The sequence below is a fragment of the Suricata suricatta genome, chromosome 2 (genome assembly GCF_006229205.1).
Source record: "Suricata suricatta isolate VVHF042 chromosome 2, meerkat_22Aug2017_6uvM2_HiC, whole genome shotgun sequence".
NCBI lineage: Eukaryota > Metazoa > Chordata > Mammalia > Carnivora > Herpestidae > Suricata > Suricata suricatta.
The window spans coordinates 80939962-80964766 of NC_043701.1; the positions used below are offsets into that span (position 1 = coordinate 80939962).

The following is a 24805-nucleotide window of genomic DNA, read 5'->3' on the forward strand; positions in this document are numbered from 1 at the left end:
AGAAACAAATTTAAAAATCAGTACCACTTATAATAACTTGAAAAAACATAAATAGAGGTAAATTTAACAAACTAGAGCTACAACCTTATACTGAGCACTGTAGTATATTACTGAAAGAAAGTAAAGAAAATCTAAATAAATTCAGAGATGCACCATCTTCATGGATCAGCTCAATATTACGATGTCAGTTTTCCACAAATGGATCTATAGATTCAAAGCAATCCCAAATCAAACATCAGTGGACTTTTAAGAGAAATTGATAAGCTGACTCTAAAATTTATATTAAAATGCAGATAACATAAGAACAATCAAAATAGTTTTGGAAAAGATACACAGAGATGAAAAGTTCACACTACCTAGTTTCAAGATTTACTATATAGTAATCGAGGCAGTGTGGTATTGGCATAAGGATAAGTATATATCAATTGAATATATTGGAAAAGTCCAAAAATCAGCCCACAAGTATGTAGTCCATTGATTTTCAACAAATGTGATGAAGTAATTCAGTGGAAGTATGGAATAGTCCTTTCAACAAATTGGTATTGAAACAGCTGGTTATCTACTTGGAAAATAACAAAACTCCACCTTAATCAAATATCATGCATGGAAATTAATTTGAAAGATAATATAGACCTAAGATAAAATCAAAACATTAACACTTCTAGAAGAAAAAACAGGAAAAATCTTAGCTATCTTAAATGAGGCAAAGATTTCTTAGGAAACAAAAAGCACAGATGTTTTTTACAATGATAAATTGGACTTCCTTAAAAGACACAATTAAGAAAATTAAGAGGTAAACCACAGATTGAGAGAAGACGGTAAATCAGATAAATCACTATACATGCATTATTTACATGTATGTGTGTATCTATGTGTATTTGTTATGTAGAGTATACATAGTTGAGGATATGCATCCAGAATATATAAAGAACCATTACAGCTCAAGGGTAAAAAGCCAAAGAACCCAGTTTTTTTTAATTGGCAAAAGATTTGAAAAGGTATTTCACTGGAAAAGATATATGAATGGTCAATAAGTGCATGAAAAGATACTTACTATAATTGGTCATCAAAGCATTGGAAATGAAAACCATTAGAAGTTTTAAGGTATAAGGTTAAAAGACAAAACTAAGTGTTGATGTGGATAGAAAGCAACTGTAATTTTCATGCATTGCTAGTAGGAATATAAAATGGTGCCACTACTTTGAAAACAATTTAGCTATTTCTCTAAAAGTTGAACATATACAATCATACAATATTAATTCTACTGTTAGTTGTTTGTCTATGGGAAATGAAAACTCATGTCCCCACAAAGGTTTTCACACAAATATTTATAGTAACTTCGTTTATAATATCCATCAATAGAAGAATAGATAAACCAAATGTAATACATCTGGCACAAGGAAGTACTATTCAGTAATAAAAAGGGACGAATTACTGAAACTTCAAACAGCATGGGTAAGTATTCAAAACATTATGGTGAGCCAAAGAAGTAAGACACTCTGTGATTCTATTTTTATGAAACTATAGAAAAAAACAAACCTAATATGGTCCCAGGGTAAGGATGATTTATTAGAAAAGTAAATGGTATATTTTAGGCTGATGGAAATTTTCTATGTCTTTATTGACGTGGTGATTACAGTTTTATACACTTGTCAGACTTATCAAATTGTACATTTAAAATAGATATATTTTGTTATGTGCAAGCTACCTGAATAAGGATGGAAATTATAGAATTTACAAAATCTACTTGATCCCCAAGGAAAAAAACTCAAATGATAAATGAACACCGAGCATAATTTCAGAATCCTGCTTGAAACTACAGAAAAATGCTGCTATAAAGACAATTCCTAACATCTAAGTATAAAAATTTTGGCTTTTAGTGCATTTGTACAGAGAAGGTGGTATATTTCATTTAAACTTATGATTGAATATAGCAATCTATTTTAATCAGAGGAAAGCATCAGTTCTAAGTGTAGAAACAAGATTAAACAAAGAGACACATCCAAAATAATGAAATTAAATGATAGATAGAAACTAAATCATATGTACTACTCATATATATTTAAAAATAGAACCATATATTAGTGTGACAAGATGTAAAGAAGTGAATATTAATTTGGTGAATCAGGCACATAGTATTGATGAAATGTATTATAATTAACTGTAGCTTGCAATAAACAAATGACTTCCTTTTACTTTATACTTTTTTCTTATAGTAATTAATATGAATAGGTATTTCCCTTTGTCCCTTTATTTCTTGAAACCACACCCTTCCTCCTAACACTTCTTTCTCCAAAAGTGAGTTTTCAGATTCATCACCTCTCCTTATTTTAGTTTTCTTTTCCCTTCTTTTTTGTATCTCCAAAGTTAGAGTAACTTAGCAAAAGCCAGTGCCCCTCTTCACTTACCCATGTAAGGAATGCTATTCCTCAGAATGTTTTGGAAGCAGTTTTTGCATTGTAAAGAGAACAGTATTGTGGAAATGATTCTCAAGTTCAACTGTACAGGAAATTATGAGTTTGCATCTACATTGTAGGGCATCAAAAGTGTGTGAAGTACTACAGAATAGACTACATCTCTTTTTTCTTCTCCCAAAGTAATTTTTTTTTTTATCATCCTTTACTTTTTGCCTTTCTTTTCCTTTGGGCTGTGTCTGCAGTAACCTGTCCTGTTGCTCAGTGAACCTCCCCTTCCACCCAGGCAAACCATTTTACAGTGTGTATGTGATATTTTCTTGAGGCTTGATGGACCATGATGAGCTATCAAGCTTAGTTACTTTTCTTAGGTCTTCTTTCTGCCCTAGAGTCTAACTGTTTTAGTCTCTTTTCACCTTCCTACAGATTTGTTATCGGGCGAGAAAAGCCAGGACAAGTGAGTGAGGTTGCCCAGTTGATAAGCCAGACGCTGGAACAAGAGAGGCGCCAGAGAGAGCTGCTGGAACAGCACTATGCCCAGTACGACGCTGACGATGACGAGGTAAGTGGCACTCACAAATGTCCCTCCTACCTTTCTTCCCACTGCGTTCCCACTTTACAAAACTCTTTGCCGTGAATAAGTAGGATAGGTTCTTTGCAGTTTCTCGAGAACATGTCTACATTCAACTCCACAGAAAAGAAGTATTACTTAGAATTGTTGTTAACCGATGAATCAAGTAATGGTATCTTACTTACAGCATGAAGACTTTGGACTCAAAGAAGTCATCTTTGAGCTATTAAAAGAAATTCACTGAAACAGAGTAAAAATACCACTATGTGAATGGTAACTGTCTTTATTGTTGAATTTCGTGATGTTGTCTCTGTTTTATATATTTTTTTATTTTCCCCCAGTTTTCTACAGTTAAGTTTGTAATGCTGTTTGAAAAAAAATGAGTAAACATTTTGATGGAAGAAAGACACACACACACACATACATACACAAACATACACAGGAAAGTACTAAAAAGTGCTGAGTGTTTTCAGGTTTCTTTTTTTGGGGGGAGAAGAAAGTTCTTTGGAAGTGCTCACTGTGATTTGTGCTAACATAATGCAGAACAAAGCCTTTCCACCAGCACATATTCCTTAGAGTAGATACATATTGGAATAATTTTGCATCCTGCTCTCTGTAGAAGATCAAGTAAATGAATAGAAGCTAACCCCCGAGTGAAAATGGCTCTCTGGAAACCTTGTGCGTTGTAATGCAATACAGATGCTGGTCTATTTCTAATGTAAATGCCAAATGTACATTGATATAATGGGACAACATGCTTTATTATAAACATGTTTAAACATGCATGTGTTTCATATTGGCATGTCCAAAAAAAAATCCACCAATAATTTAATCATGGTATTTCATACTCCATAAACATAGTAAATATTCAGGTAAAACATGATTTATACCAGCTGATGTAAGGACGGTGCAACTTCTTATGTTCAACTCTGCTCATCTGAATATATTCTTTTTCCAGAGCTTTTATTTTGGTTTCTAGCCAGGACATAGGGAAGATTAATAAGCAGACATTGAAATATTTTTACATATATTTAGTCTGGAATGTTTTAGCCCAAATGTATATTAGTTTTTTATATGATTCAAGTTTACTGAGGATGTATACTCCATTTATTATAGTAGAAAAGTAAAAGTGGTGTATCAATTAACTTTTTTTTTTGCTTTTTTGCTTTTTAATTTTTTTATTTTATTGTATGTTTTCAATTAACTTTTGATCAAAGAGTAAACATTATACAGTCTCCATGTGAATAAATTAGTCTCTTAGAATCTTATATAGTTGATTTAATTTTTCACTTGCAGAGCGAGCACATTTGAAATGGCAAGTATTTTTTTTATTCTGAGATATTACATATGAAAACATTATCTTGGATTTAGAAATTAAAAAGCAGGGAACAAAAGCAATTTCCTCAAATATTTAAATTTTCATCTGACCTAGTAGTCCTCTGTTCTCTGTGCTAGTGTTTCGGGTTTTGTCAAGGACACTGACTTGGTTTGGCTGCAAGCCTGTTTTTGGATTACAGAAGCATTCCCTGCAGGTGTGGTTCTTACCTGCTCACTCGGGTAGAAAGAATTTGGAGGTGACGTTCAGGGCGGTTTGGATGACATCAGGTGGGGGAAGACGAGGAGGCCAGGCCTCCCAGAGTGTGGGCCTCAATATCTTTGGCTCTAATAAATTGGGCTAAAATTCTGAATTCTTTCTAGTTTTTAATAGTCCATTAATCTGTGAAATAAAACATCAAGTCTAAAAAGGAAAGAGGTATTCTTTAAGGCTCTCCTAGTGAAAATTTTAGATCACGTGCTACATACTACATTCTTCTAGTTATTTTGAGGAATTGATTCCATTCAGCCCTAAAAGTTTTCAGCTCAGGTCACTAAAGCTGTTTGTTTGACGCTAGATTTTCTCTAATTTGAGTAAATGCAAAATGAATATTTGTTACTCGACTTTCATACTTAAGGGCACATCATAAAGATTTTTTTGTTTGCCTAGTTTTTTTGTTTTTGCTTTTTGTTGTTGTTGTTGTTTTTTAAAGAAAGCAAAGTTGATTGTCACTTGAGCAGGTGTTTTTCAGGACTAAGAAGGATAAACAAATATTTAGTGCCTGATATTTTGCAAGGTGCATTTCCCTGCAAAATTTCATATAATCTTTACAGCACATGGAAGAGACTTTTTTTCTAAAAATGAAGCAAATGAGGCTTTTTCTAGTCATGCAGTCAGTAGTTGGCAGATTTAGGATGGGAATAGAATCTTCCTGTCTCCAAAGTTGGGCCTCCTTACAACATGTTGCTGTTTTTGAATGGTGTGGACTGATGGGTCTATGTTCAGGCACACACAAGAGAAACTGGGGAACAAGAGATGTTGGGAAGAGCATTCCTGTTTTGAGTATGGAGTTTCTTGTAATACTTAGGTTATGTGATTCTTTATTCTGTATTTCTAATAATAGGGAATCCAGTACTTGGAGAATTAATCTTATTCTAGATAGCTACTCCATAAGTATCCTATGAAGATAGGACTTAAAGGGTAGAATAATTGAGTATACGGTTTTGTTTTGTAAATTAGAGTTTAGCTCTAGGTGAAACTTTTTCTTTGGTCTTCAAGTTGTAGAAATAGAAATCAGATGCTTGCTACTATGTTATTCCAAGTAACCTTCACTTTACTGGAAAGGTCAAAGAGTCTTTCTCTTTGTCTCTTTCTCATGCTCCTCTCTGACTTATAATTCTCCCTTTCCTGTGTGTTGCCAAAACATGCTCAGTTAAAACCAACTGTTGATTTTCTGTGCATAGGAGAAATGAAGCTGTCCAAATAATGAAAATCCACTCTTGCATAAATACTTTATCTATTTGATTTAAATTAATTTTTTTTTTTTACTAATACTACCAAATAGTGTTAAATCAATTTGAGTGGTATGTCCCTATTTTTTATTTACTCTCTCCCTCTTTGTTAATGAAAAGTAAAATGGCCAAGAGACATAATGAAGGTGAGAAAAACCAGTATTGGTTATCCAGTGGGTAAATGGTCCTTGAATAACTGAGTTAATTTTATATGTTATTGAACAATGTATTGATTTACACATTGTTGTTCATCCTGAATTGTGTAATCAATCACTTGGCTTCTCACTTTTCTTATCATTTATGGAATTTTCTTGTGATTTCAAAGTTAGAATCATTTTTATTTCACAGTATCCCCTGTGACATTCACTGGGCTAGCCAGGGAAACCTCTAATGAAATGCAGAACAACCGAGTTCATCCAACTAATTTCCAGAGCCAGGGCTTAGATCAGCATTGTCTGAAGGATAGATAGCTTCTGGTTTGGGTCAAATCATCCAAGGTTGATTCTTCCTTGGAACTTGTCACGTTGACAGAGGGGAGTTGCTTGCCTGAATTGCCTGTGGGGAAGACATTGCAGCTTGAGAAACGTATCCTGAAATTGTAAATGTACAGTAGTTCTCTACCAAAACCATATTTAGGATTAAGAATACCTTATCATGTATTATGTGTGCTTGTATAAAACTGTTTTAATGCTTTACGAAATTATAAGTGGTAATTCAGTAGATTTCAAAATTTATAGGTAGTCCACAAACTTTACTTAAATTTCTACTCTTTCTGGTTTTTTTCTCCTAAATATTTAAACCAGAAAAGTTTAAAATAAGCAAACAGCCAAATCAATTTTAATTTACATTCCTGTTTCTGTTTACTCTCTGTGAAATGTTGTGATTAAAAAAAAAAAAAGTTAAAAAGGCCCTGCCCAAAGCCTGAAGAATAAAGGGCAGAATCCTGTAAAGAAAAGGAAGATTAAATCTGAATAATTGGAACATTTAAAATATAGATCTGAATATATCTGTAATTAGCAACTGCCTTTCTGGATAATAGAATTATTGTTCATTTCTTTTTCTTTCTTTCTTTTTTAAACAATCTGGAAGGTAACGATGGAGGATTTCAGTAAGCCCCTCACACAGTCAGCACTATCCCACGAAATTCTGGGGGTATGGTAAATTTTTCAACTAGATTTTAATTTTCAATAACAAATTTAATCTCTTGTCATACTCCACAACTATAAATGTCTTGCTTTTTAATGGTGGGAATATGTAATTTTGGTATATGTTTTGTGTAACATGGGTCATGAGTATAAATTGTGGGTAGATGTTTCTATCGAAGATCATTATGCCATGTGAAATACAGTTGGGCTCAGACTAGAAAGGAAGTTTGAACTAGTGCTGTACCACTTTTTTGAATTAAGAAATACATTTGGTCGTTCACATTAGAATAAAGTATTTTACCTGCACTTTGAAGTTGTATGATTATTTTGGTTTGCTTTTTAAAAATATTGTATTTATTACATTTTAAAGTCTTAGATTATAGGTGTTATTTTAAAGTCTCTTCAGGCAGTAGTTTATAACAAGGTTAATCATCATTCTAGAAACCGAGGCGGCTCCTTCTCTTAAAACATAATTTAATCTCACATCCGTAATTTTTTTCATCACTGGAATTAATATTATTATAACTCTATCATGAGAAAAGTAGTTTCATTTTTAGAATCTTTTGAAGTACTAAATACAATTTAGAGCAGCCACCTACATGGAAATGCATTTTTATTGCTTGTGTTAACATGTAATAATTAGAGACAGAAATATAATGGAAGCTATGGTTCGCATAAGTGTTGAATGGTTTATAAGAATACAATTTTTAGGTGAAAAGCATTACAGTGATAACGTTAAATTTGACTCCTGCTGTTTGCTGTCCCTGGTTGGAAACAGCTTGTGTTGTGTGAACAAGAGATCACAATTACTATGGATGGCCCTTTAACAATGTGGATTGACTTTACCCTGTTCTTAATGTTGAGAACCTACGGGTGGGGGGCATTCTCTCACTTCTCAAACGTGTGTGTTATGGCAGCCCCGGAAAGTCAGTGCCTTCTCTATCCTTTATCATTAGGCTGCTCTCTTTAATGGGGAAAGAGCCTTCTTTAATTTTTGTTGTCAACCATTTTAGAACACTGTGGCTGAATTGCAAGGAGTGTCTGGCAACTGCAATAACAATAACAACGATTTCCTTAAGGTTTGTTTTTTGGTGGAAAATAATGCTTATCTGTACTTTTCTGCTCCATGTGTGAAATTAAGTATTTTGTGTGTCTTATTAACTAGCTCTGTGGTCTGAGGAACTTCTCTAGAGCCGGTTTGCACATTGAATAATAGTTGGAAAAATTATCATTTGAAAATAGTACTTGATTTTGAAATATAGCACTTATTACAGGTGCAGGTTCTGCAAGTTGGACTCACTCCCTAACGTTTGTTTAACCGTGGATATGTTTAACCCTTAACACTTTAAATATTTTGTAATTTATATTAAAGGGGAAGAAAAAGATACCCAAGGACAAGGCTGTATGATGTTTATAGGATACAGTGTACACATTGTTTTTTAATTCCAGTATTGCTATTTTAGAAAATAATCTTTGGATAAAAAGTTTTTAATTTTTCAAAACACTAAATGCAGAGTATCTTTAAATTATAGGAGTACTTACTTATTTGCATGATTCACACGACGGACATAGCAAAGCGTCTAAAGACATATTACACTTTACGTAATAAAACAATTCTCACTATCGTTAGCTGCTAGTAACAGAAATGGAGGAGCTTAAAATGGAAGTCAGGTATGTTTAAAATGGAGATTGGATTACAGTGATAAGAGGAGCCTGAAGAATAGGAGAAATATAAAACGTTTTTAACAATTTGTTTACAGTCTCCAATTTGGATTTTTAAAAATGTTTGTTTAATTTTTTTAATAGTTTATTGTCAAGTTGGTTTCCATATAACACCCAGTGCTTCTCTCCACGAGTGCCCCCACTCCATGACCTTAGGAGCACATGTACCCCAATGTTCACAGCAGCACTTTCTACAATAGCCAAATCATGGAAAGAGCCTAAATGCCCATCACCTGATGAGTGTATCAAGAAGATGTGGTATATATTCACAGTGGAGTACTACATGGCAATGAGAGGGAATGACATATGGCCATTTGTAGGAAAGTGGATGGACCTCGAAGGTGTCATGCTGAGTGAAATAAGCCAGGCAGAGAAGGACAGATACCATATGTTTGCACTCAATTTGGATCTTTAAAAACATTAAATTTAATTACATCCTTTAGTTTGTAATCCCAAAATCTACAGTACTGGTTATTGCCCTTGAAACTTGGAATCATAAGATGCTTGGAAAACATTTAAATGAAAATTATATCTAAGCTGATCTAGGCTAAGCAGTGTATAGTTACACACACACACGTGTGCGCACACACACATACACACACACACACACACAATCTCCTGGAGTTAGACATCCCCCTATACTTGAAAGATCCTCCTTAGAAATATATTTTTTATATGTGAAAACATTATTATTTATAATATTGAGCACAGACAAGAAGATGGATCGTGTCAAAGGAACATAGAGGTTAAAATAGAATCTTTTCCCTAAATAATGTCATCTTTTGTAGCTTATTTTCTTTATTTTATCGGAATGCAAGTGATTTGAATATTTTCATGTTATCTTCTTTCCAACCACCACATTGTGATGATGTTTATTCATGAGTGAGTTACAAAATACTAAATAAATTCTATCAAATCTTCTATGCCATTAAATTCCTCTGAGAGTGTAGACATTATACATCCTAAAAATCATACTAGAACAATTCTGTAGTACAGTGATGAACTACAGGCTTTGCAGTATTAAAGAGATGTTGCAGAAATAAACACAAATGACAGTATTTTTCCAACTTAAATTCTTTTCACCTTTAAGTGGAATATAATTTTATACCAAAAAGGTGCCTCTTATACTAAAAAGGCACCATGGGAGATGGACCTTATCAGCCTTACTGTTCAGTGGGCCCAAGGAGTCTGTGGCTTTCCCATGCCTCTGCTCCTTGTCTCTTCTCTTCCTGGAATGCCATTCCCTGCACCCATCCTTGGTCACCCTTGTATGCCCTGTAATCCTGTTCACTTCTCAGGGCTCAGTTAAGGTGTCATGTCTCTTCTCTACAAAGTCTTCTTAGACTTTTTCAGCTGGGTTGGGGCCCTTTTCTGTATGAGTCAGTAGTACTGTGCGCTCTCTCTCTCTCTCTCTCTCTCTCTCTCTCTCATATTATTTACCCATAAATATCCCCCACTAGTTTGTAATCTCTTTAATGACAGGTTTCAATAGCTGGTTGATTCTGAATACATACTAGCATGAGTCTAGCACTGGGAGGGTTAGAGGAAGCCAAGAAATTGAGCTGAATTGAATCACTCAAAGGATATTAAGATGAAAATTGGAGAATAGAGTTAAATGAGGAGAATAAAACTTAGTTAGCATAACCTAAGATAGTGAAGGAAGACTGGCATAGTGCACATGGCTGGAAGGATTGTCAAGCCTGGCAGGCACTGATTGGAGATAGGCACTGAGAAATAATGTGTACTTGTCCTTTTGTATTTTGGATTTAGCGCCTTTCCACGGGCTTTTACTTCCACATTGTAATTGTTTTGAAAGAACAGGAATTTGCAAGAAGACCTGTGTCTACCACCCTGCACCAAAATTGTTTGCATGTAAAAACGAGAAAAAATGAATATACATACTTATTCCTTGAAAACTTTTGGACTTTAGAAATAGGAATTTGGCGACTCACCTTGACTTGACTCCTTTTTAGTCATAATTGAATAAACCATACAATAGAAACAGAATAGTTGAAATGGCCTAAATGATGTCAAGACCCATACTGCATAGATAGCCATCTTCTTTTCTCTTGCCCAATAGCCATCAGTCATAGAAATATATTTTCATCAGCAGTAAGAACTAAAAGGTGACCTGACTGAAACCAGTGTTCTGAAGCAGCTTTATTATGGAAGTTTAGCAGGTCTGATAAGTACTCCCATTTATTTTAATCTGATACTGATGCTTGTAAGGGTAGTGGTAAAAACTCTTACTGGATTTCTGAAATTCCAGTTCTTAAAAGGATTTTAAAAAATTATTTTATTGACATAAAATTGTGTGAATCTTAAGTGTAGTTTGATTTTTTTATCATTATATATTCATATTTCATATATTAAAGTCAATGAAAGATAATTTGTATACAATAAAATGCACCAATTTTAAATGTATTTATGTAGGTAGACAGTTTCATGAATCACCACCACTACCGTCAAGATACAGAACATTTTCATTATCTCAAATAACTTCCTTATAGAACTTTGCAGTTACTCTCAGCCCAAACCAACAATCTATCTGTTTTCTAACATGATAGGTTAATTTTGTAAATTCTAGAATGTCATTTGAACAGAACCATAAGGTACATACTTTTTAATATCTGGCTTCTTTCACCTTCGTACTGTTATATTTATCCTAAGTGTTCTGCATATTATGATGAGACGGTAATTGCTCTTGCTTGGAGTTACAATAGACAAAGCCCAGGGCCCAAAGTGAGATGTCTAATTGGAGAAGCTTGAGCAGCTTCCTGAATTTATGCTACCTTTAAGAGAATAAAAAAGCATACCCTCTATTGAGGTATTCATCTTCAATCAAAGTCTAAATGTAAAAGTTTAAAAAAAAATGAGCTTACGATTTCAAAGTACAAATCACCATGAGTAACAGACAGCAGGAGAGGGTGGATGCAGGGAGGAAATGAGTAGGGAAGGGAGGAAAAAAAGGAGAAAGGAAAGAAAGATAAGACCTTAGTTATTTTATCAATTATACCAAACTGGAACTAATATCTCTAGTCCTGTGCAACCTCTTCCAGAGGACAAAAGTAAACAAGTACACTAGTGAACTAGTGTACAACTCTGATACTAGGAATGTAGTAAACCTTGAGAGTGTGAGATGTATGAGGTAATGAGGTATAACCTTGGTACCAAACCAAATAATGATGATAAAGAAGACTTACAGGACCATCTTATTCATAAGACAATGCAAAAAAAAAAAAAAGCCTAAATAAGATATTAACAAATCATATCCAAGAACATTTAAAAGAGATATTGATGTCATTAAGTTTAGTCAGTAATGCAAGTATGGTTTCATATTTGAAAATCAGTCACCACCTGCATTTGACATCATACTAGAAGGCAAGAAAAGTAAAAAATATATTGGAAAAGAAGAAATAAGACTTTTTTAAAGTTTTATTTTTTTTGAAAGAGACTGTGAGTCAGGAAGGGGCAGAGAGAGATGGAGACAGAGAATCCCAGTAGGCTCCGTGTTGCCAGTGCAGATGCCGTTTGGCTCAAACCCACGAAGCCACGAGATCATGACCTGAGCTGAAACCAAGTCTGACTCTTAATCCACTGAGCCACCTAGGTGCCCCAGGTGATGTGATTATCTATTTGGAAAACCTCAAATATGCCTATAGATCCATTACTAGAAATATAAGATTTTAGCAGACTTGCTGGGCATATAATTAATAGAAAATATAGCATGTATTTCAGTGTGTCTACACAGAGAGAATATAACTTATAAACTATTACTTTGGGAGAAGGCAAGACCTTGCCTGATAAAACATAGGTAAGACCCTCATGGAAAGAATTTTATTGAAATATATTAAAGAAAGCTTATATGAAAGAAAAAAGAAGGCTTGTTCATGGATTAGAAGATTCAGTAGTTTGAGTCAGTTTTCTCTGAGTCGATTTATACATTCAATGCAATGCCAGTAAAAAGAATTGTAAAGAATTTAAAAATAGAATTTTGGTAACTATTGCTGAAATCCTCAGGAAAGAACAATGGACCAGAAAAAAAATAACATTTTACGTGTCTTAGAAGAGAGATATTTATTAATAAGCTGTAGAAATTTAGTCCCTGGAGCAAAAGAAGGAACAAGTTGGTCACGAAGTCCGGAAGCAGTCCCTCACATATGTGAAAATTGGATTAGTCATGCAGATCACAGTCCCGGTGAGCTGGGGGACATTAGGCTTCTCAGTGAAGGGAAAATGGTGTAGTTGCAATCCCCATCTCAGTCTGTATCCAAAAATTCACTCCAAGTGGATCAACTACTTAGATGCAAAAAGAAAATTTAGAAGATACCATAGAAGACTATCTTTATGACTTCATTGTAAGAAATTTTCTACATGAAACACCTAAGAAAGCAAAACTATAAAAGGAGGATTGAGAAAATTGACTACATTAAAATTAAGAACTTCTGTTTATCAGAAGAATACCTTTATGTAAGAGAAAGGCAGACCAGAAGCTGGAAGAAAATATTTTAAAAATAGCAAACTGATAGAGAGTCGTATAAAAAATACTTTCTGTGAGCCAATAAGAAAAGAATAGCATTCCTTTTTTTTGTTTAATGTTTATTTTTGAGACGGAGGATGATCAGGGGAGGGGCAGAGAGAGAGACACACACACACAGAATCCAAAGCAGGCTCCAGGTTCTGAGCTGTTAGCACAGAGCATGATACGGGGCTCGAACCCACAGACCATGAGATCATGACCTGAGCTGAAGTAAGACGCTCAACCGACCAAGCCATCCAGGTGCCCCAAGAATACCATTGGCTTTAATGGTCATGTCATAGAAAAGGAAACCTCAGTGGCCAATGAACTTATGAAAAAATGCGCAAGCATATTAGCAATCAGGATGTGAAGATTAAAAACCAAAATGAAATACCATTTGGTATCTACTGAATTGATTTAAGTGGGATATTTTAAGTTTTGCTGAGGATGTGGAGTAAAAGAAACTTTTATTCTCTGAACACAGGAATATTAATTGGCCCATCCAGCTTGAAAAACAACCTGACATCTAGTAAAGTTGACTCAACAATTGTATTTTATACCAAACACTTAGTAAAAGTCTTATATACATGGGTTGTAAGAATTGTTCTAATACTTTTCTTCTAAGAGGAAAAAAATTGGATACAAGTGATATCTCTGCCACCAAGAGAATGGGTGACGTACAGAAGTTGTTTCAGCAATGCCACAACTGGTAGAATCTCAGGAACATACCATTTAATTAAGAAAGGCACACAAGAATACAATAGGATTCCATTATTTGAAGTTGAAAACCATTAAAAAACAGATGATGCATTGTTTTACTCTACATAAATATGATAAAAATAAAGAAAAACCAAGAATGGTAATATTCATCAGAATTACTTTGAAAGGCAAGCAACTAAACTAGGAGCAAGAGCGCACATACGGAGGACTGTACCATGTGGCGCTGCTGCTCCTTTTCTTGTATTAGGTGGTTCACTGGTAGTGGTTTTATTATTATTCATATGCCACCTCTATGTTCAATCAATAGTCTTTCTGTCAGCTCAATATCTAATGAAAAAATTAAAATCTGTCATGTACAGTTCTTTCATTAACAGTTACATGGATATAAAGTGACCCCAACCTCCTTCCTGCTCCCCAGCCCTTAGCAAATGACTCTAAGACTGTTTCAGACTTGCCTCAGTGTGACAATCTCATGGTACTTCTTTAAAATTACACATTTCCCCACCCGGCCTCAGACGCAGTGAAAGCGAATATGTGTTGTAGCAGGCCTCGGATGGTGGGAGACCGAGGGAAGGCATTAGCTGTGATCAGCGCTGGGGTTGTCCGGCCTAAGGACACCAGGAAAACGGACCTTCGAGTCCTGGCATTGCAGAGACTTTGTCAGAAAGAATTGCTGCTGCGAACCACCAGAGAGCTGTGAGGAAAGAAGTAGACTTATTCTCTCTCAAAGGAAATTGTAAAATTGAGGTTGGATTTATCATTAATTCACAGATAATCCATAGAAGTGATGTTGTATTGATTTTACCTTTTCATTTCTATAACTCCTGGTTCTATCTGATGATCTGTTAGCATTTTTGCAATCACATGAGTGGCATTGTATATGCATACGCCATATTTTCCAAGATTCAACATGTATAATTATAGAATTATTAAAGTAATGTAACATGTGCCGCTTTGGTCCCTGTGGTTGTTCTCTTCCGCAGATTATAAACTCGGGGGAAATACAAGTCTCTCTGTCCCTTCCCACAGTTCTGCTGGCATCCAAATGAGTTTCCTTGTCTCCTTGGCAAGTAAAATGAAACACAAGGAAGGCTGCCAATATGAAATTGCAGTGTCTGCTTTGGTCTGTTGACTGTTTGGTTCTGGATCTCAGTGGGAAAAATAAGGATCTTTAGTTCCCTCCTCATCTAGAATTTACTTATCAGGGACTTAAAGACAGTGGCATTTATATATGAGTGAGTGGATAGCATTTGTTAAGAGGAATTGAATTAGGAATATTGAGCCATGGAAAATTATAGTTTACACTCCCAAGAAGCTCACTATTTTGTTTTGGAAACAATAAGTATATATGGCAAAGAATTTAAAGCACTTTCAAGGCACCTCGTCAAAAGGCCAAATAACCATAGTGTAAAAGAATCATAGTAACGTAGTAACATTCCCTGTTATAAAATACGCAGGTTCCCTAAGCTCAGGGTTCGTCTCCACACGTGCCTGCTTGTGCAGTTATCATCTGGGCTTCTTCTGAGCGCTCTGTGGAAATTGGGCTTTGAGGAATCAGCACAAAAATATGATAGTCCATGTCAGCTAGTACAAAGACCCAGAATGGGTTAGAGGAACATTCGGACCTTGCTCGGACCACAGTCATAGAGAAACACACTGACACCTAGCTTGAAAGGAAGGGACTTTCAATTGTCACACTCAGGAGCCTGGGAAATCCTTAGAGCTTAGTCAGTTCATTGTGGAGGTAATGGAGCAAGGCATATTAGGCTAATTAAGGAGAGATAGCAACAATTAGACTGCCTTTTGACTCAACCCCTTCTGCAGTTTGTTATGCCAGCTGTAGACATTCAGACAGCAAAAGGTCTCAAAGTATTTTGTGGTGCGTCTTAGTTGCTATAAAGGAATATCAATATTGGTCCTGTCAGGGAGAGATCTGTGAGATAGCCAAAGTCCTGTGGGAAACCATCCATGAGTATTTTGATCCTAAATTGTCTACAGTGCTGATGAAAGTAACCTGCTGGGGAATGAGAAAGTGTCCCACAACAATCTGGCTAAATTCTTACAGTCAGCCTCATCGCGTTGTAAAACTTCCCCATTCCTTATGTTCTAACCAAATCAAACTTAGGATTGGACCCCAGGTTGAGAAAGCCTCCATAACAGTTCCTGCTAAGCTGTGGCTGCTGGGTCAAAGATTCCAAAAAGCTAACTGGGTTGTATCAGCAGTGATATATAGTGCTTTATGTAGTGGTTTAGGTGGTAGACATTGGAAGTTTGGTTAAACTTCCACGGGTACTCACCACACCACTCTAAACTGAAAGTTAGTGTGCTTTATTAGTGGCACAGAGCTGCCCTCTGCCTCCATGCCCCTCGATGCCTCCCTTCTCTAACGTGAACTCAGCTGCTGTAAGGAGGAAGGTGACGAGGGGACAGGCTAAGATCTCTTTGTCCTCCAGAGAGACTAAATGCTATATGAACCCCTTGAGTATGCTGGGTTACTTTGGGAGGCACTCGACTTCCACTGCTCCACTTATAATGGAACTGATGTGTTATGCATACACCTGCCCTTCATTGTCCCGTCAGTGCCAGTGGAGATTCTCCCACTCAGGGATTGCCACACAGAGAACACTAATAGTAGCACATGTAGGTCACTCTCCCTGTTTTCTCCCAGATGGTCCAAAAGGAAGAATATAGAATCCCAGCCAAAGAAGGAGCAATCATAGCTTATTTAAACATGTAATGGCTGCCAGACCACGCAGCCATTTCCCAATATAACAACACTGCATGTCTGATGCAGCAACCGAAAAAAAGAAGGAAAAAGACAGCCATTAGCCTTTTTTTTTTCCATAATATTTTATTGTCAAATTGTTTTCCATACAACACCCAGTGCTCTTCCCCTCAAGTGCCCACCACCATCACCCTTTTAAGCTCGTGTGGGAACTGAAACTGCATGTCAGGCCCATGGAGGCCTTGTGACCCTCTGGTCTAGTATTTTCAGTTTGAGATAGGTCAGCTTGAACTCCTGACCAATAAGGCCGGAAAGGCCCAACAAACTTTGCTTGTCAAATGGAAATGACACATTCAAGAAAGCTACAGACCTGGCCCAGCAGCATCTTAGATTTACATGAACAAGTAGCAGCTTTCCACTTTGTAGAAACGAGGCCTCTCGCTCAGTAAGGCCTTCAGTTCCTAGAGGCTGCTTGAAATGCCTGGGCTTGGTTCCCTAAGAGTTCAGCTAAGCTGTCCCAAACTGTCTACTAGGCTTTCCACTCTCAGCACTAGCTACGCAGACCCCAAAATGGACCTGGTCACTTTGCTCAGTGGGCATAACTCAAGGCCATTCTTATAGCTCTGCCCTGTACTTCCTTTGATGAACCTTGTTGTCTTTTTTTACTGACTCTTAAGGTGTTGTCAATGACCTGATTAGTCTGTCACCTGGAAAATTACAGACTAACAGGTTAAGTTTGGGATGGCAAATCACAGAAACAAATTGTGGCAATTGATTAAACTCTTTGAGTTGCTCACATAGCTTCACCACGAGGTTGGTCATAAGAAAACTTCTATGTTTAAAGAAACACTCTCAGTATGCCATGTAGCCCTTAGATGATTCTAGAGATCCTTCTAAAATGAGACTGCTCTTGGTTACTCAAGGTTAATTTCCTGAGTGACAGATGACTTATTTTTTTATATGCATCATGCAGGCAATTATTCTTAGGATTAGACTCATTTAATTAGATAAGGTGGTACAAAATTTCTTCCTGACTTTAGATGATGTGATCAGGGACACCACCTCAGTCCTAGAAGGGATTCAGATCAATATCACCTTGCTGGCCAGGGATATTATAGATGATAGAATCTTCTTCTTCTTCTTCTTCTTCTTCTTCTGAAAATTTATTTATTTCTGAGAGACAGCATGAGCAGAGGAGGGGCAGAGGGAGAAGAACACACAGAACCAGAAGCAAGTTCCAGGCTCTGAGCTGTCAGAGCTCAAACCCACGAACTGTGAGATCATGACCTGAGCTGAAGTCGGACACTTAACCAACTGAGCCACTCAGGCGCCCCCTAGACTTTCTTCTTGTGGGCCAGTATCAAGTCTGTGCAGTCACTGATACATCCTGCTATATCTGGACTAATACCTTAGGCCAAGTGAAATAAATAAAGAAGTTTAAGGATAAAGCCACCTGAGTTTCTAAGGTAGACACCACGCCGATGGTTTATAGGACTTACTTAGCCAGTAAGGGCTGAAAGCCGGGGGAATATGGTTGATCTCAGTTACTGTACATTGGACTCATTCCGCTGTTTAAAGTTCATTTGATAGTAGTCTTAATTATATGAAATAGCCTGAACGGATTTAGTCCCAACCACTTTGGGTCACGCTGGTCAGTGTAGCTGAGAGAGAGAATCATACTAACGAGAAAATTTATCAGAAGCCAAGATGGTATAGAAACAAGGGTAGATATCATTGGGAGACAATTCCCTTATGGGTCTCCGACTTCTCTGTGTGTCTTGTGAGCAGAGGCACTGATAGCCTTTCTTTCAGATTACCTTTTTAATGGTGTTTGGATAGTGAACAGCCTTGGAAAATAGAGTATTTCTCTTTAGGGCACACGAAAGACTTGCTTATAACACATTATAAAAAATATATGTTCCCTAAGTTCAGAATTCTTCTTTTAGGGGTCATATTTAATTTTTTTCAATGAATATAATTATAGTTGGAAACTTAATTATTTTGGAGTGTCTGAGTGGCTCAGTCTGTTAAGCATCCAACTTCGGGTCAGGTCATGATCTCATAGTTTACGAGTTCAAGCCCCGCATCGGGCTCTGTGCTGACAGCTCAGAGCCTGGAGTTTGCTTCAGATTCTGTCTCTCTTTCTCTGCCCCTCCCCTGCTCACACTCTGTCTCGGTCACACTCTCAAAAATAAACAAGCAATAAAAAACTTAATTATTTTAAGAGAATTTCTTCCAAGAAAGAAAGAAAATGAAAGTCTTTAAAAAAATATTTGGTATCTGAATACTCATCAACAAATTCAATAGAGTAAAGTTGGAGTTGAAGTGGGAAAAATTATAGAGTTTGAGATAGATAGAATTAGGATATTCCTAGAAAGAAAAACTTGAGAAACTGTGGTTGAAAACTGCTTTGATAATGGAATATTACAAATTGTAGTACATGTAACTGCTATTCATCAGCCCTCTTTTTTTTTTTTTAATTGAAGTGTAGTTGACACACAACGTTACCTTAGTTTCAAGTGTACAACACAGTGATTTGGCAAGTTTATACATATTACTATGCTCACCACAAGTGTAGCTACCATCTGCCACTATACAATGCTATTACAATACCATTGACTATATTCTTTATGTTGTACCTTTCATCCCTGTGACTGATTCATTCCATAACTGGAAACCTGCATTTCCTACTCCCCTTTACCTATTTTGCCCATCTTCCTACCTCCCTCCCCTTTGGCAACCATCATTTTGTTATTGGTATTTATGGGTCTGTTTCTGCTTATTGTTTATTTATTGGTTTTATTATATTACACATATGAGTGAAATCATGCAGTATTTGTCTTTCTCTGACTGATTTCACTTGGCATAATACCCTCTTGATCTATTCATGTCACAAATGGCAAGATCTCATTCTTTTTAATGACTGAGTAATATTTCTCTCTCTCTCTCTCTCTCTCTCTCTCTATATATATATATATATATATATATATATATATATATATATACACGTACACACATATACATACCACATCTCTTTATCCATTCATCCATCAATGGACACATGGGTTGCTTCCATATCTTGACTATTGTAAATTATGCTACAGTAAACATAGGGTGCATATATCATTTTGAATTAGTGTTTTTGTAGAAATTTTGGGGTAAATACCTAATAGTGGAATTTTTATTTTTAATTTTTTAACTAACCACCATACCTAAGTTCTTAACAAAAGATTTTAGTTCCACCCTCTGCTTCAGTTTTCGACCATGTTCTCCTGGCAGTATCCTGGGCTTGAACTTTGGAAACTATTTCTTATTTATAGAATCAAGACGTTCAAAACCATCAAAGTCTTAGTTCCTTTCTGTTTAATGGTCCTCTCAATTTCTCTCTTCGGTCACATTTTACGGTAAGCAGCAAGAAGAAATCAAGCAGCACCTTCAACACTTGTTTGGAAAACTACTTAGCTAGATCACTCCGTTCACTAGGGACGTTTCTTACTTTCTCCTTGTAGAAGGTGATAGCGTTGCTGAGCTTTCTGCCACTACACAAGAACCCCTCCCCCCATCCCTCCAGATTTCCATACACAGTGTGTTCCAGGCAATTTAGATTTGCTTTAAAGTACTCTTCACAATCCTCCCGGCCTTCCTTCACTGCCTGTTTCCAAAGCCTCTTCCTCAGTTTTCTGCATTTGTTATGGCAGTACCCCCTGTCTGTTGCTGTATACCAAATTACCACCAAAACTCAGCAACTTAAAATAGAAAATACTTATATATTACAGTATCTTGGGGTCCATTTAACTGAATGCCTCTGACTCAAGATCTGTCCCATGCAAAAAAAGGTGTCGGCCAGAGCCGCAGTCCTTTTCATGCCCCACTGGGGGAAGATCTGCTTCCAGGCCCCCTGGCAGTTGTTGGCAGAACACGGAAGACGCACTTCCAAGCTCCCTCGAGTGACCACTGGCACACCTCAGGTCCTTGCTGGCTGCTGGCCAGAAACCTCAGTTCCCTATTACATAGGCATCGCCATAGAGCCGCACACAACTTGGCAGCTCATTTCTCAAGAGCAAGAGGATGAAAGAGATACAAGTCATAATTTTTTCATAAACCAATCTCAGAACGGACATCCCATCACTTTTGTTGTATTCTGGAATTTAGAAGAGGGTCACTAGGTCCAGCCCATGTTCAAGGGAGAGTGGATTATAGAGGAGCATGATTACCCAGGAAAACGAGGATCCTTAGGGATCATTGTCGAGGCAGCCATCATGGAAAATAGAGCTTTTCAGGAGTATACTTTCTAAAAGAAAGGAGGAGGGAAAAAAAAATAAAACTAAATAAGGCATTAAAATACTGTAAATGCTAATTTATAAAGTATTTACCACAATTGCTAGAAAAATTTTAAGAAGGAAAAAAATGGGGCACCTGGGTGGCTCAGTCAGTTAAGCGTCCCGACTTCAGCTCAGGTCACAATCTCACATTCGTGGGTTCAAGCCCCGCGTCGGGCTCTGTGCTGACAGCTAGCTCAGAGCCTGGAGCCTGCTTCAGATTCTGTGTCTCCCTCTCTCTGCCCCTCCCTGCTCATGCTCTGTCTCTCTCTGTCTCAAAAATAAATAAAACATTAAAAAAAATTTTTTTTAAAAAAAGGAAAGAAAAAGATGAGGTTGAGTTGTTACCAAAACATTTATAGGCAAATCTTGAATTTATCCAGTCAGAATTATAGGAAAAATAATTTGTCAACAAATAATCTGAGGAGCTGAGTGCATGAGGATGGGGAACGTGGAAGGCCATAGCCATAACTTAGATATAGATGTTAGAGGTTTCTTAAGCAAGAAACATTCTAGATGGTAGGATGAAGTGAAATATCAGAAAACATTCTGAGAACAAAGACTGACAAGAAATTTTGAATGACTTGAGAAGTGGGAGGAGTAGTGAATATGTATTTTGAGCCAGGCATCGTGGTGGATATTTTACATACTTTATTTCTTTGAATCCTCTCCATATCCTATGAGATTCGTATCTTTTGGACCGTTTTATAGAAGAGATGAGCCCAAAAGAGTGAAGCTAAATGACTTGCCGGCTTCCGTGCAACTGTGAAATTGGTTTTTCTCCTTTGTTCTCACCAACCCCAGAGCCCGTGCTTTTTTTGCTGTCATTGTCCTGGAGAAGCCAGGGATGGTGAAAATTATCATAGTCATAAAGTCTTCTATTCTTTTAGCAAATTCGTGGCACTATGATTAATACTTTGAAGGTACCACTACTGGAAATTCTCCCAATAACCTTATGAAAAGATGCTGTTATTCCCATTATATTGATGAGCAAAGAGACCAAGTGGCCTAACATTACAAAACTAGGACACACAGAAGTCAACGGACAGAAAATGGAAAGAGAGATGCCTTTGCAGAGAAGGAGATACTTTTGCTGAAAGCCATCTGGATGGCTGGCACAGATTTAGGAATTTTAAACATTAAAGTGTTAGTTTGAGGTCTTTCTCCTCCAGAGAAAAAGCAACTCTCTTCTATTCTCTAGCAGAACTGAGTCTGAAAATATATATAACCAAATTCAGATCCAGTAAACAAATTCCAACAGAAACTGCATAATCAAGGCTATTTTTATGATTAGCACCATTTAGTTTCCCGGAATCTACCAGAGCAAACATTGCTGGAGCAAAAATTACTGCTGACGGTTGAACCTGACAACAAGAGAAAATCCCCAAGAGGGTCATTTAGGCCTGAGCTGCAGCTGTGCTCCGCCATATTTCTTACTTGAAAGCTGAGAATTAACAGGAAAATCAGGGCTCTGCTGTGCTGTGCAGATGCAGCTAAAACTGTATTAATTTATTCAGCAAACATTTGTTTAGTGCCTACTATATGCCAAGTGGTGTGCTAGCCACACTGGGATTACGAGAATAAATCATACCTGGCGCTCTCAAGGAGCTTACAGTTGAAAGCAGAAAATAGGAGGAGGCAGATACGAAAAAGGCCCAAGTTTTAGGAGTGATGCAAGGATATAGTAGAAGCATAAAGGAGTGGATTAGAAGAGTCTTAAAGCAGCAGCTTCATAGGATAAGTGAGGTTGCTGGGTCTTCATCTTGGATCACTGGGGCAGGAGGGGGGAAGTGTAAGTGAGCAGAACAGGTGGAAGGTGTCTTGGTCTTGGGCAGGAGCCGATGCCTCCTCCGAAACTGGGGGTAAGGGATGAGGAGCAGGTTTAGGGGGAAGAAAAGCTTTACTTCAGAAATGTCCAATTTGCTTATAAAAGGTTCACATGACACGTGGCAGGGTCTTCCAGGATATTATATTTATGAGACCAAAGCGTGGCAAATATCTGTTTATAAGATGCAGATTTGGAGACGCTTTAGTGTATGTTGCCCTTGTAGGATGAGCACCACGGCTGGCAGCTGTGGCTTGTTTGGGGCACCTACATGTGCCACACCTCGTACTGAACACCATCTAACTGAACCTCCCAATAACCTTGTTACACTAAGGAGATGTTTTTATCCTCACTTTATAGATGAGGAAACTGAAACTTTATCTGGAAGCTAACATTACCAGCATCGTAGAGCCAGGATTTGAATCCAGACCTAAGTGACCTCAGAGTCAAGATGGTTTAGTTGGTCTCCATTTGACCAGCTCACCAATGTAACAGATCATGCCCCTTCCTTCTGTAAAACCTAAAATGAGGTCTACAGCTCTCCTGAGTGTTCAAACCTCGAGAATGTCTATGTGCTTTTGCTCCCACCAGTCAAAAGTTAGATACTTACTAAGAGGCAGAACCTGTCAGCTAGCTGTCCTTATTACTCTCTTAATAAAAGAAGTGCTCTGATGTGATATGACTGCAATGGAAGTTGTCTATGAATATGAGATGAAATACTTTGGGAAGAGACAATAAAGATGGGTAGCTCAAGAAAATCAGATGTGAGAAGGAAACGTGAAAGAGACAGAACATAAACATCTGAGGAATTTTGCATTCATTTTGCTTTGGAAGTTATCTTTTCCATCCATTTCAAGACCCTGCAGTAAGTCTGTAGATTGTATGCTATTGTTCTGGTTTATATAAGAAAGAGCGCATGAAACATCAGCAGACCCATAAGCCAAACCCTTCGCAGGAGACTTCTGTGCACTTGTCCGAGGAGAGCATGTTATGAGAGAAGAGAAGAAGACAGGAGGTTTGGAGCTCACTAGAAACAGGTACAAGTCTTCAAAGTGAATTGGATAAAAATGTTCAGAGATGTGGAAGGTGAATCCCAACACAACAGGATTGATTATGCACCAGCATTTTTGGGTGGGGAACGGGTTCCCATTTTTTTATCCTATAAAGCTTTACTTTATCTGTAGACTGAAAGCATAGTATAGAAGAAAGAGCATGGGCTTTGGAATGTGTTAGATGTAGTGTCAGCAACTTAACAAATTGTCTGTCATTGGGTATGGTCGTGAGTCTCATTTCCTCCAATTACAGTGACATAGTAACACCTATATCATAGGTTTTAAGGAAGATAGTTTTGTATACTCAGTAAGTTACAAAAAAATTTGTAGTCGTTTTTTGTGCCTCTGGAAGGGTGACAAGGTATAAGAATCAGGGGCACCTGAGTGGCTTAGTTGGTTAAGCGTCCAACCCTTGATTTTGGCTGAGGTCATGATCTCACTGTTCTTGAGTGAGCCCCACATTGAACTCTGTGCTGATGGTGTAGAGCTTGCTTGGAACTCTCTCTCTCTCTCTTTCCCTCTTTCTGTCCCTCCCCTGTTCATGCTCTCTCTCTTACTCTTGCAAAAGAAAAATTAAAAAAAAAAACACTTAACAAAAAAGAAAGTGTAAGATTAAGAAGTGTAATCAGGAAGGCAGATGAGGATTTGTGACAAGGAACCCTTACTGTCTCTGTCAGTTCTTGCCCGTCTTTTAAAGTGGATTTTCAGGTTGGGACAGAGGACTTTCAGGAGTCTCTTTTTACTTGAAAGATGTTGAATCTGGCCAGAAGTAAGGAGGAGATGGACACCAAAGGAAATACTTTGCTGTGGCTTTTGTTTTGATGCAGTATTTTCCATCTTCCTCTGTAAATGGCAGATTCAATCCAATCTAGTTTTGAAGTTTATGAAATTCTGCTAACCTCTCATTCCATGTGATTTATTTTCAGATTAACCATAAAAGTAATATCCATTTTCAGTAAAGATCAAA

General features: G+C 37.0%; 1 protein-coding gene across 1 annotated transcript in view; it reads left to right on the top strand.

Annotated features, from left to right (window-relative positions):
- The window catches only part of PPP1R9A (protein phosphatase 1 regulatory subunit 9A), a 314086-nt gene that overhangs the window by 215667 nt on the left and 73614 nt on the right, over positions 1 to 24805 (top strand). The window contains exon 6 of the mRNA XM_029918866.1: positions 2841 to 2976. Within this exon, the coding sequence (XP_029774726.1) occupies positions 2841 to 2976 (136 nt within the window). The remainder of the gene's footprint in view (positions 1 to 2840; positions 2977 to 24805) is intronic.